Genomic DNA, 12338 nt, shown 5'->3' with positions numbered 1-12338 from the left:
TAAAAGCAAAAATTCTGTATTCTTGTGCAGTGCTGTTCCTCCTGTTTATTTCACAGCATCTTGCATTGCACCCAGTGCTTTGCCATCTTGAAATGCTAACTTCCACAGGTGCATTGCTTACTCTTGCCTACAACTGCCTAGTTCTTTCCCCTTTGGCTTGAAACTGGTCTGAGAAAATTAGCTGTTCAGAGTATCAAATAAAACAAGACTATTGTGCGGAGTACATGGCCCTAAGTAAGCATATCCAGAGATCCAGCATGTAAATTCTTTTTCCAATTTTTTTCAAACACTTGGGATGCAATAATTTGGATTCTCTAACATGACAAGTTTCCAAAGCACGAGAAAATTAAGCTCGCTCTATGCTTGGATGGGTGCTTATGTATTGGTTGCATTGTTATCTGTGCTAGTAAGTCCTTTAACTCTGTACTGTGCCCACTGAGCATGGAGTAGTAGTAGTAGTAAAAACTTTTTATTCAAACTTAGGAGTTTGGGGCACGCAGGCCCCTGGGCCACCGCACAGCCCTGCTACACTCAAACGTTCATGTTCCTGCAGTCCGGAACAGGTCCTCAGAGCGCGGCAGGATCTTCCAGTCGCTGGGTGGTGAGGTGCTCCAGGCCCCAGTAAAGCTCCTTAGTGTTCGGGAAGTAACGATAACTTTGGAACTTTTCTGCGTTTCCCCACCCCACCCGAAGTAACGATAACTTTGGAACTTTTCTGCGTTTCCCCACCCCACCCGAAGTAACGATAACTTTGGAACTTTTCTGCGTTTCCCCACCCCACCCGAAGTAACGATAACTTTGGAACTTTTCTGCGTTTCCCCACCCCACCCGAAGTAACGATAACTTTGGAACTTTTCTGCGTTTCCCCACCCCACCCGAAGTAACGATAACTTTGGAACTTTTCTGCGTTTCCCCACCCCACCCGAAGTAACGATAACTTTGGAACTTTTCTGCGTTTCCCCACCCCACCCGAAGTAACGATAACTTTGGAACTTTTCTGCGTTTCCCCACCCCACCCGAAGTAACGATAACTTTGGAACTTTTCTGCGTTTCCCCACCCCACCCGATGCTTTCCTCCTCGTTAACTGCCTGAGAAGAGAAGCAAGCAGCCCTCTCGTGTGCTGCCACTGGCTGTGAGGCACGGAACGCACCTCGTGATGTATCTGTCATGTGTCAAGCACGTGTCAAACTTTTCTTTTTTTTTTTCGTTCAGTCGCCATTTACCAACCTCGTGCATTTTCTGCAGCTGCTCCGCCTGCGCTGTTTCACATGTATTTGTGTGCACAAAATGCTATACACAAAGTGCCCTGAATAGACGAGGGTTTTCAGTTTTCTACATTCTTCATGGCTGCACAACATTGGTAGGAAGGACTCTGTTCCGATGGAAAGGACTGCATTGTGGGAGGTAAGCTGTCTTTTAAGGCGAAAGCCTTTAATGCCTCATACTGTCGTTAGCAGACGCGTCGGCAGATTTGTCCACCTTTCGGCGTCACTGCTTAAATAGAAACTGCGTCGAGGGCGGGGGATCGCACCAGGGCCTTTGGCATTTGAAGCGGAGACGCTACCACTCTGCCACGAAGGCTCAAGGTTCGAGCATGAATAAAGGCGCATCTAGTGAATGCATGGGTTTCATAAATAAAATAAAAGGAAAGAAGTAAAGAAAACAAAAAATAAAATAAAAATAAGAAAATAAACAGAAATAAAAGCAAAATAAAAATGATATGAAAATAAAAAGAGCAAAAAAAACGAAATATGAAAAATAAAAAGTAAATAAAACAAACAGTGCGCCAGGAAACGCTTTCTCCTTGCAGCACTTTAGAGAGCCAAAGTGCCCCCTGAATTTCTTGTCACATCTGCACGTTTACGTGGCAGTTATAAAATGTGGTGAATTTGCTTTTTCACTTGTCACAGATATTCTTAATTTTGCAAAGCGGTAACCTTTTACTTGGCAGCAGGTAGGCAACAGGAGCTGAGAAGTGAAGCCCAATGAAATACATGCTTTTGCATCAACCGTAAATCCAGTGAGCATTGAAAATATTTTTGTACTTGCACTTTTACCCTGTATATTTACACGTGTCACACATGCGCTTCAGGTACTGGTTTTGTCCCATTTTTAAATATAGATTCCACTCTGCGACAGCAGAAAATTGCTTTCATTGATTAACCTTAGTTTACAGCCGGCTTTGAATGAAAAGCATGACCGCAAATTCACTTTCTTTGGAGATCTGAAAGCCTTAAAAGTAATGTGTTCTTGGTGCCATATTTTTAAGTGATCGTGTTGTCTTCCAGCTCCATTTTACTGAATACGAGTTCGAATCCGTAATACTACGAAAGTATGGAAAAAGGAAATTAAAGACCCTGTTTTGAATGAGTGGTTTAGTAAGCGTTGATTGCTGTGAAAAAATAAATGCGAATCCTTTACACTCTTCCCTGCTTTGTCCAGCGTCTTCTTGTGGATCGCAAATGAGTAAATTATGCGACACTTGGTGCATTTGCTGCATATGGCAACCAAATGACATGTTATAATTGGCCTGTGTATCATTAGAACCACGTAGATTCATATTTATCGATCAGACATCAACCCTCGGGTAATGCCTTCTGTCCGCAGCCCTAGACTGGTGACGCTGCAATTTTCTGTACTGGTACATTTCCTGCCCTCTCTGCTTCAGTGCATATCAGTCATACTGAAACGCGGTGTTTAGACAGTGTCTGCATGGTCGTCGCTTTGTTAAGAGCGATACCTGTCCGTCAGTCTTGTCTGGCATTTACAAAGCCGTCATGATGTCTGCATGCCACAGTTTTTAAAATAACTGATAGGAAATCCGAAGCAACAAGCGATCCCATTGACCCTTGCCCAGCGTCTCGCACGCACAGGCAGCTGAAGCATGCCATGCGCAGTGCGCCAGCCACTGGGAGAGTGACATTGGAGATTGGAGAAGAAAAGCGGCCGAAGGGAGGAGAGAGTCGCTACTGTTGGAATTGTAGTGAACTAATTCTCTATAGTCAGGATTAAGGCTTCGTAGGCCCCACCGAGCACTGGAATAGGAGTGGGCGATGGTTGCGGCAGGGTGGTTTGCATGAGGGGTTGTTGAGGGTTTGGTGGTATACGGGACATAATGTAAGGGGATGGGAGGGTTCGCGTCTGGAGGCGGCGCCCTAGTGTTTGGTGGTAATTTTAATTGTCAAGGGAGAGATGGGGCGGGGATAGAGTTGTTTCTCGGCACGGTAGGCCTGAGTCAGCTCCCTGAATGTGTGCATGCGTTCCCGGCATGCGTTCCCGGCATGCATGAACTCGCCCGCATGCGAAATCTAGTAGCGCAGTTTTTGAATGTGAGAATATAGCGAGCTTCTGTGTAGGGTGATGGCTACTTCCTAGACCACTTCTGAGGGGGTGATCAATGGGAGGGGGAAAGTAGCAAGAGATTGAAGGGTATGGCCCACCACGGGGCCATCCATACAGCATATACATCTCGAGCTGTAATGTATTTGTAGTGCGCCTTTGCCAGGGCTTGGCGGTGGGGCTCATGGTGTTGCAGGTGGATGTTTCTGGAAAGGGGTTTTACGAGGATATTGGAGTGGATAGGGCGTGGGATGGAGAGGAGTGTGGGGTCGTTAGCCGGGATGTGAACGCCAAGAGTGTTGATGTGGCTTCCTGTGGTAGTCACACGGTGCTTTTCACCGCGACCAAGGTGATCTCACTCCTAAGTCAGGTACGGGAGCGTGTATAGGAATTGGCTGAGGATAAAGGCATGAATGAGACAACATAGGTCATCCTCCCGGGCCCTTATAGTGGCCCAAAACTCTGCAGATGAGGAGCGAGATCTCGCCCATCACCTCCTTGAGTTTCCTTATGGTGGGCTATTTCTGCGGTTGTTTTGGATATGAAGGCCGAGGACCCAGAAAAAGTCGACCTCCGGGATGAGGCGATCGTCCAGAGCAACGGTTATGGGGTCTATGGGAGTATTACGGGTGGTGGGGCGGAGGATGAGGAGCTTGGATTTCTCTGGGGAGCACGAGAGTCCGACGCATCGGGCATGTTCTTGTGTTATGTGGTGGCGGTTTGCAGTGTGTCCTCTGTCTCCAGCACTACCGTGGGTGGTTTACAGCGTGATGTCATCTTCATAGAGGGTGTGCTGGAGGTTTGTTATTGTGGTTAGTTTATGGTCGAGGCGAGGGGATCATGGTTGTGTTGAAAAGGGGAGAGGACGGAGCCCCGGGGGGTTCCGATTCCTCTGAGGGAGCAACGAGGTGATGCGTGTGGGCCAAAGTAGACCTCAGCTGAGCGGTTAGTAAGGAAAGCTCCAATGTATGAAGTGGGGAGAGGGCCGTCATGATTGCCTGATGGTCAACACGATCTAAGGATGGCCTTTGTGTGGTCCGGGATGGCTGGGTCAAAGGTGCAAGTGGTAAGCTGCAGCATGGTGTCCTGCGCGGACAAATGAGGACTAGCATGAATTGCCGATGACCCATAGATAATGCGCGCTATTTCAGTGCTACCAATGAACTTTCTGACTTATTGCTCTATAAGTTATGTTGTTCAAGAATTCAACTTTCAGTTCAGAAGTAATTTGTAAGTTTGCTACAAAGCGATGAATTTTGGTGTGTGACTGAGGAGCATGGTGCCAATTTTTCTGGGGAGCATGGAAAAAACCCCGGTATCAACCGATATGCAAACCTCTTCAGTTTTGTCATTTTTTTTGGAGCGTTGTGATCATCATCATCATCATCAGCCTGACTACGCCCACTGCAGGGCAAAGGCCTCTCCCATGTCTCTCCAATTAACCCTGTCCTTAGCCAGCCGCGGCCACCATATTCCCGCAAATTCCTAATCTCATCCGCCCACCTAATTTTCTGCCGCCCCCTGCTATGTTTGCCTTCTCTTGGAATCCACTCTGTTACCCTTAAGGACCAGCAGTTATCTTGCCTTCGCATTACATGCCCTGCCCAAGCCCACTTCTTCCTCTTGATTTCAACTAGGATATCATTAACGTGTGTTTGTTCTCTCACCCACTTTGCCCGCTTCCGATCTCTTAACGTTACACCTATCATTTTTCTTTCCATAGCTCGCTGCGTTGTCCTTAACTTAAGCTGAACCCTCTTTGTTAGCCTCCACGTTTCAATGCTAGAGTAGCAGTGAGCCTCAGGATGTCAAATTTAGCTGTGATGAATTCCTCAAGAAACTAGCCCAAAACGGCTGTCTGCCAAAGAGTGTTGTTTTCTAGTACTACTGCTGTACTAATCTTTTGTGCCACCTATGCGGATGCTCGTAGTGCTCCGGCCGCCATTGTTCTGTGCCTTCATTATGTGGCCAGGATTGGTTAACGCTGTCTCTACAGACACAGCTATTCTGCCGGAATAAAGAACCTAGCCCCCACATCACAATTACTGCGCCATGTCCTTTCAAACCAATTGTCAATTTTTCGCTGTGCAGTGATGCAAACTGGTGGCGAAATGTAACGATGCTATTGGGCTCACAGGGATTAGCATGCGAGCTCCCGATTTGGTAAGTGCCTTGTGTTGAACTGGGTTCCTTCACACTGTGGGGTTTCTAGCGCAATTTGGACCCTCCACTCAGAGCTAGTGCCACTCTGCTAACTCAAACCACAGCCGTGGTCACTAAGAACAACACACGGAGGAATAGCCCGCAGGCAGACCGTTTATTGGGAACTCCCAATGCATATATGATTGCGTTCCTTGGTTGCATACGGGAAGCAGGCACGGGAAACTTGGGCCACCTTGGCCGCAAGGAGTTGTCTCCTTCGTACGCTGCATCCTGTCTTCCTTTCAACTCTCCCGCTGCCCCTGTGTGCTGCCTGCACGGCCGCCGGAAAACCCGAGGGGGCAGGGAAAGGACCACCCACGTGACAACACTGGGACTTTACCCCCAACCCCTCTATGTCACCGCAGTCGCTCCGGGGTACGCTGGGGAGGGAAAGTGAGCGGCGGGCCCAAGGAGAGAGCGCTAAGCGCCTCGAGCGGGCAAGGGAAAAGTAGTTTCCCACAAATAACACCAACCAAGACAATTTAAGTTCTTTGTTATCCTGCTGCAGTGGTTCCAAATCTTCCGCCGTTCCATACCACTTACTCCACGCTCGTCAAATGGCGCTTCGTTGTGCCTTTATTTAGTGACTCTATCTGTTTTGGAGAAGGGTATTGTTTTGGGTTCAAGTACCCCCATGTTCTTGCATTTGGAAGCAGTCCCACAAAACTGGCCACGCGTTCAAACTTGGACTTGCAGATGCAAGAGCCAGTGAACTCTTGTGTTTGGATTGACTTGCACATGGATGAAAGTTGAAGACGACAGTACCCAAAGCATGGCGCGGGAGACTGGCAGTTCAACACACGGGGTGGAAGGCTGCTGTGATGGCAAGCAACAACAAAAATGACCAACCAAGCAACCACACTAATGGCCTTGAGTGGGATTCGAACCCGTGCCAGCCACAGGTTCGAATCCCGCTCATGGCCATTAGTATAGTTAGCAATTTTTTTTGTTTCCTTGGAGGCTGGTCATCAACAGGTGGACAATGAGTTTGTGTTCTCATGGCCATTATAATGCTGCTGCATTAATAAATGCAATGACCCATAAGAAAGCCCGCAAGTGAAGAAGCAAGTCGTCCACTGCCTTGCTCACTTCCAAGAACGCCGTCTAGCTTCTGTGAGTGAATTTCTACTGGAGTAATGCCAGCTTGTTCTCTGGCCTTTCTTCCCAGGTCAATGCCCATAAGGCATTTTACTGCTTGTTGCATGTTACACCTTTTCAACATTGAGGAGCCGTTTCAGAGTGACATGTCAGCCATGGTTAGTGAAGGTTTTCCTTTGTAGCTGAACACATTTCCGAGTGCAACTTCATTTTTATGCGTAGCCTGTAGCCATTTTGACACAATATTTTCGTGCAGAAGATGCATATTTGCCAGTTTTTTCTTGCATGATATTCTCATTTCTTTGAAAGTTTTGCTGTCATCTTCACTATATTTTTCTATTTTACAATTTTTCTTGTCTGTTACAATTCCGCATTTACTTTTAATGTCTATCATTCAGAAGAGCATTGATCTTAGTAGATGCACTTGTAGTTTCCAGTTTTTTCTGTCAACCTATATGAAAGAAAAAATGGATTTTGCAACACATCCAAAAAATAGGCTTCTATGAGGGAACAGTTTTTGTAGCTAGAGGTATTTGTCAATCGAAGCATTGAATCTTTCATGTTCACTATGAAAAAAAAAAAAATGAGAATTTTGTATGTTTCAAAAATTTCTGAAATATTTTTACTTTTTGCATTATAAGCCAGTAGCTAAATATTTACCATAGTTTCCACTAAAGTTTTAGCGAAGGAATAAAACTTCATTATTTACTGTAACATTTCAATCTGTAATGCATGCCATCAAATAGTACATTTATTTAGCTTTATTTCAATTTGTTGCATGCTAGTTTAACAATTTTCTGCAGTCAAAGGTAATAAGAATGTACACAATATATACCAGTTTTTCCCATGGTACGGAAAGAGTTTGCATCTGGTGACATGCACGTGATTCCACTTTGTTTCTGATCACTACTGTAAAACATTCTCTCCAGTTTTAACAGCAGAACCAAATCCTCCACGGTTGCCACACACCTGCAATTCCAATATCCACTCCACTGGACAAATTTTCCATTTCCCAGCCTCTGGAGGGTATCCCAGAATTTCACCATAATAGAAATGTTTTGTCTTGCATGTATGCTTTCCTGTTGGACACGGATCACACTCTGTTCAACAACAAAAATTTTAATGTCTTAAAAGACAGAAAAGATGTTCTCAACATGTGCTCTTGTGTACTTCTTGAAGCAAATGCCATCATGTTGAGTACATTCCAGAGATTCCACTCCACAGGCAGTGCGCTTGACTGCGCAGACAAAAAAAGGTGGGGAGAAATTCGGTGCCACTGTACAATACGAATTTCAATGGGAATGGTTTGTGTATCACAGGGTTTTTCTTTTCAAAGAACAGGAAAATGACTAGGCAATGGGAAGAATATGCATGTGTTGTGCGCAACATATATTGCATAGTTCCCACAATCACAGCAAGGCTGGATATCGAGCAGCACACGGGCATCTTTGGCAGATCCAGCACCTGACACTGCTCCAACATGCAGGACGCAATTATCACCGTGCAATTTGTTGATTCTGCTGAAAGTAGTATTCCACATTATGGCCTGCTGGGCCATGCAGACTCCCAAGTGCCATGAATTTTTTTTTTTTCTCAGCAGCTGAGTGCAGTCACACACAAGTGATCATTCAGGACACTCCTCACTAAAAGAAGGCACGGGACCTGCCGGTCACAAGATGCATCCTGATTGTTCGCTTGAGGTGTTCTCGCTCAGAGCCACGTGTGGGCCACAGTCTGACATTTTCATTTGATACACGTTGACATGCACGGCACTGTCCCACCAAACACCCCTGCGTCGCGTATGGGATAATTCCCACTACTGAAATGTCTGACGAGTGTCACCATGCTAGTGGCATGCTCTTCAGGCCATAGTTCAGCTCGTGATTCAGGCTCCCCATCAAGAAAGAAACCCTTGCAGAAGCAGCACTGCTATCTCAGTAACCAGAGTTTGGAATGCACTTTTTCTGAACAAATGCATAATTTCATGTGTCACCAAAGCACGCTTTCAGCAGCACCACATATTGGAATGGATAGAGCATAGATGCATAAATGCAATGGCAGAAAGAAACCGGCCATTTAAAGCCAGTGAACTATTAAAGACTTTTATAGGATAATTAGTGACATCATGTACATGATTCTGAGACCCATAACATGATCACTCCTCCATGATCACTTCTCGCTCAGAGCCACGTGTGGGCCTTCTAGCGACCTGAGTAAAGGTTTTGCCGAATTTTGATGAGTCACCATAGATGGCCTAGAAGCTTAAGTATGCAATAGCACGCATGATGCTATGCATCCAACAGATCATGCATCAAGAAGGCTACTGCAGGTGCCAGTCCCCATTTAAAATGCATGTTCTGTTCATCCACTGCACTTGACTGTCTTCTTTGGTCACATAGACTACTCAAAGCAATGTTAAGAAAGTATACTTAGGAGCAGCAAACAAGTCTGCAGCTACTTTGTTTCATTGTGAAGTTTGGGGCAAACTGCACCAGCAATTTTGTTCAGCATCAGTTCAAACACTTTTGATTAGGCTACCTACAATACAACATACTGCACTGCCCAAGTGGGCAAGTCGGTATTTTTTTTTTTTTGCTGTCCAATCGTGAGCTGCTTCTGCGAGTTCGAGTGCTAGCCTGCAGTCACTGTTGCCCTAGACTAGGCCATGCTGCTGTTAGGTCTTGCTGCACCTCGGATGGCCCAGCAAGCAACTCTGCTCGGCTTTGGGGCAAATGTCGTCCAATGTCCTCCATCCAGATCGTTCTTCCACTAGTGCAGCCGGTTCCAATGAGCAGTATGCTTAAATTGTGCCCGAAGGGTAAGTGTTCTGGATAATGGCAGCGCTGGCTTCTGCGGGGGGCTTATTGGCCGATGCCCTTGATGCTGTGCAACCAGATCAGGCCCTTGCACTCCTCGAGGTAGATGTCCGGGATGAGTCCGTACGCGGGACCCAGGTTGGGCATCTCGACCATCTCGACGCTCGAGTTGCCGAACAGCTGGATCTCGTAGTCGATGAGCTGCCGGAAGAAGCCGTTGTTCGGGTGCACGACAGGGCGCCGCGACTTGAGGTAGCGGAACGCGTCGCGCAGCCGCATGCGGTGGTACTTCATGAGGTAGGCCAGGCAGAGCGTGGGCGAGCGCGAGGCGCCCGCCATGCAGTGCACGAGCACGCGGCCGCCGCGCATGTGCACGTTGTGGATGTGCTCCGACATGGGCTCAAAGTAGGCGGACATGTCGAAGTACGGAGAGTCGTCCACCCGCACGCGCAGGAATTCAATGTTGTCCGCACCGATCGGCATGTCGGGCAGATCGGTGCTGCAGTTGATGATGGTCGTGATGCCGATGGTGCGCACCGCGCTGAGCGTGATGGCCCGGAACCCGCTCAGGTACAGGTAGTCGGTCACCTGGGATATGATGTTGAACGCCATCCTCCGCAGCAGTGCTGACGACACCTGCGCGTACGGATACTGCCTATGGGCACACGGCGTACACTGTCGAGCCAGGTCACGCTCGACTTGCCCCTCATAAGCCCAAGTCCGCGCGCGCAACTGCTTTCACGAGAGAAAGAACGTGCGCACTTCAGCGGTTGCGAGACGTACTGTGCCGTCTGTTCGGTACCACACTAAAGCTAGCGAAGCACTGCTGGTAATTTGCAGTCGGGGCAGCCATTCAAGTTGCACCGGTTCGCTTCTATGGCCTGCTTACTCGCATGGTAAAGCAGCACTGCTATCATTCTCACCTACTGTCGAGATCACCTTTTATTTTTCATCAATTCTGGAGCTTTCGCAATTAAAATATTACGACGAAGAAATTGCGTGCCCCGGTGGGCTAAGTATCGAAGTGAAACTAAAGCTGCGGCGGCCAATGAAAAAAAGAAAAAAACGCTATTCGAATAAACAAGACAAAAACTGAAAGCGACGTCATTGGTAAGCGGCAAGTGACCTGCACCCAATGCATGTTAGGAAGAAAAAAAACAATGGAGGCCACGAACATCCCGGTAGGACCGAGCAGGGTCGACGTCCGTACAAGCGTACGCACCTCACGGGAAAGTCGGTGCCGAACCGTGGACAGAGGGAACCGCTCGTTAAACCTCGGCTCAAAGGCTTGTTGAGCCATTGCTGGGGTAGCTGCCGTCAGTCATGGGGAGGCGGGCACGGGGCTCACGGGCCCATGGTATCTGATCAGTTCTTGAATGGCCTCCGCTGCCGACCAGGCCTACGTTCGGAGACCACTTCTTTCTCCTCGACGCTCAGTGAGAACGTGCAGGAACGTGAGAGTGCAGCCAGCGCAGCTCTAAGCGGAAACACTGCGGCCTCGTGAAGAGCTTATCCAGTTCTACACCAGATTCCGAACGCGACCCATTCGCCGCAGAACGCAAGCTCCAACAGCCAACCTTCTCGTTCCATTCAATGGATGTGGAAGAGAAAATTCGACGGATTTGACTCGTTGGCTATTATTGGCTACGGGTACCGTGACGAGGCTTGGCTTGGCTGCTCTTTTGTGTTTTGTTCTTTTGGGTCTCATCATTATCATCACCTTTATCAGTGACCTCAGTTTTCCTTCCTCCATGGACCTCAGTATGGACCGCTTCAATGAAACATTGTCATACTATTAAACGCATCTGAGTTGTGTTGAGAAAAATATGCGCTTAGGCCAAGCTTAGGCAGGTCAACTAGGCGAAGTATAAGTAGTTTAGATAAGTAGGTGTGCCGATCGGCGGGGGAAGCGCGCATGGAAGCGCGCGTCCTTTATTTCATGACGCAGCGGTGGCGCCACCGGCGAAAACCCGGTTAGCGCCGCTTCCTCCGGCTTTTGCTATGCATGTATGAAGCCGATTTACTTCAATAATTTTCACCTGAGCATGACTTCGTGCGAGTAAACTGGACAAGGGAAAGAGAGAGAGATGTGTGCTTAATAGCGTCAGGGATGCAGAGTCTGGAATATCCAACCCGTTCAGCTCGGCCTTATTACGGGATATTTCTTTTAGTTTTCTTCTTAAAATGTCTACAAAATCATGTAACCTTATTGTATTTGCGCAGATTTCGCGATTCGGAAATGATTGATATAATATGAGTTTATACGTAAATACGATAGAAGCGAATGAGGAATACGCTTCTTTAGTTTTTTTTTTAAGTGTGTGTGTGTGTGGGGGGGGGGGGGGAGACCTCACCACTTTGTTTTCCTGCATGTACTATTGAGAACATTTTTTTTTTTGCCCACGACGGGAAAATTTGCTCATTTTTGTCATAAATGTTCGTCATAACACTGTGATTCCTACGCGGCACATCATCGACACAAATAAAAATAAAATTGACTACCGCGCTTCTCCTCTGCCTTGAACACCCCATCCACTAATTTCAATTCCTTTGGTAACCCTAGCTGGCTGCGGGAAAAAGCTAAGTGGTCAGGCAAACTCGCCTTTTCTTTGCCACACTAATCGAGCGAGAGAATGTGCAAGCAATCGCGAAACTTTCCAAAACAACAGGTGGGGAAAAGCTCCCATTTTCACGCAGGTGCATATGTGGCCGCGGTAAAAACGCTAGTACTCCCCATAGCGTTTGCGCTGCGTGGCATATGCTACGTAGAAAATGATTTTGATAGTCTAAAAGTATTACCTTCAGTAACAAATGTGTAGTTCCGTTCGATGAACTCGAAGTTGCATTCACACGCAGGGCGGTACCTACTTGTTAACCAGATA

At 47.3% G+C, this 12338-nt stretch overlaps 1 protein-coding gene across 1 annotated transcript; it reads right to left on the bottom strand.

The window, feature by feature from the left end:
* Positions 1-7743: 7743 nt before the first annotated feature.
* Positions 7744-11108, bottom strand: LOC149340021 (dual specificity protein phosphatase 18-like). Its single transcript, XM_089548763.1, has 2 exons — positions 10679-11108; positions 7744-10092 (listed from the first exon to the last, which is right to left on the bottom strand). Exons 1-2 carry the CDS (start codon positions 10754-10756, stop codon positions 9502-9504), a joined length of 669 nt encoding a protein of 222 aa, XP_089404889.1. The 5' UTR covers positions 10757-11108; the 3' UTR covers positions 7744-9501.
* Between the last annotated feature and the right edge of the window lie 1230 nt (positions 11109-12338).

Source organism: Amblyomma mixtum, chromosome 6 (assembly GCF_055824585.1).
Source record: "Amblyomma mixtum isolate Tamu chromosome 6, ASM5582458v1, whole genome shotgun sequence".
NCBI lineage: Eukaryota > Metazoa > Arthropoda > Arachnida > Ixodida > Ixodidae > Amblyomma > Amblyomma mixtum.
The sequence above is the reverse complement of the archived record's forward strand: the minus strand, read 5'-3'. Positions and strand labels throughout refer to the sequence as shown.

Excerpts from the sequence above, each read along its gene's own strand:
- LOC149340021 (XM_089548763.1), bottom strand. The coding sequence starts at position 10,756 with ATGGCTCAACAAGCCTTTGAGCCGAGGTTTAACGAGCGGTTCCCTCTG. Across the intron at positions 10,093-10,678 it reads GGCACCGACTTTCCCGTGAG|GTGTCGTCAGCACTGCTGCG; the intron begins GTGCGTACGCTT and ends CCGTACGCGCAG.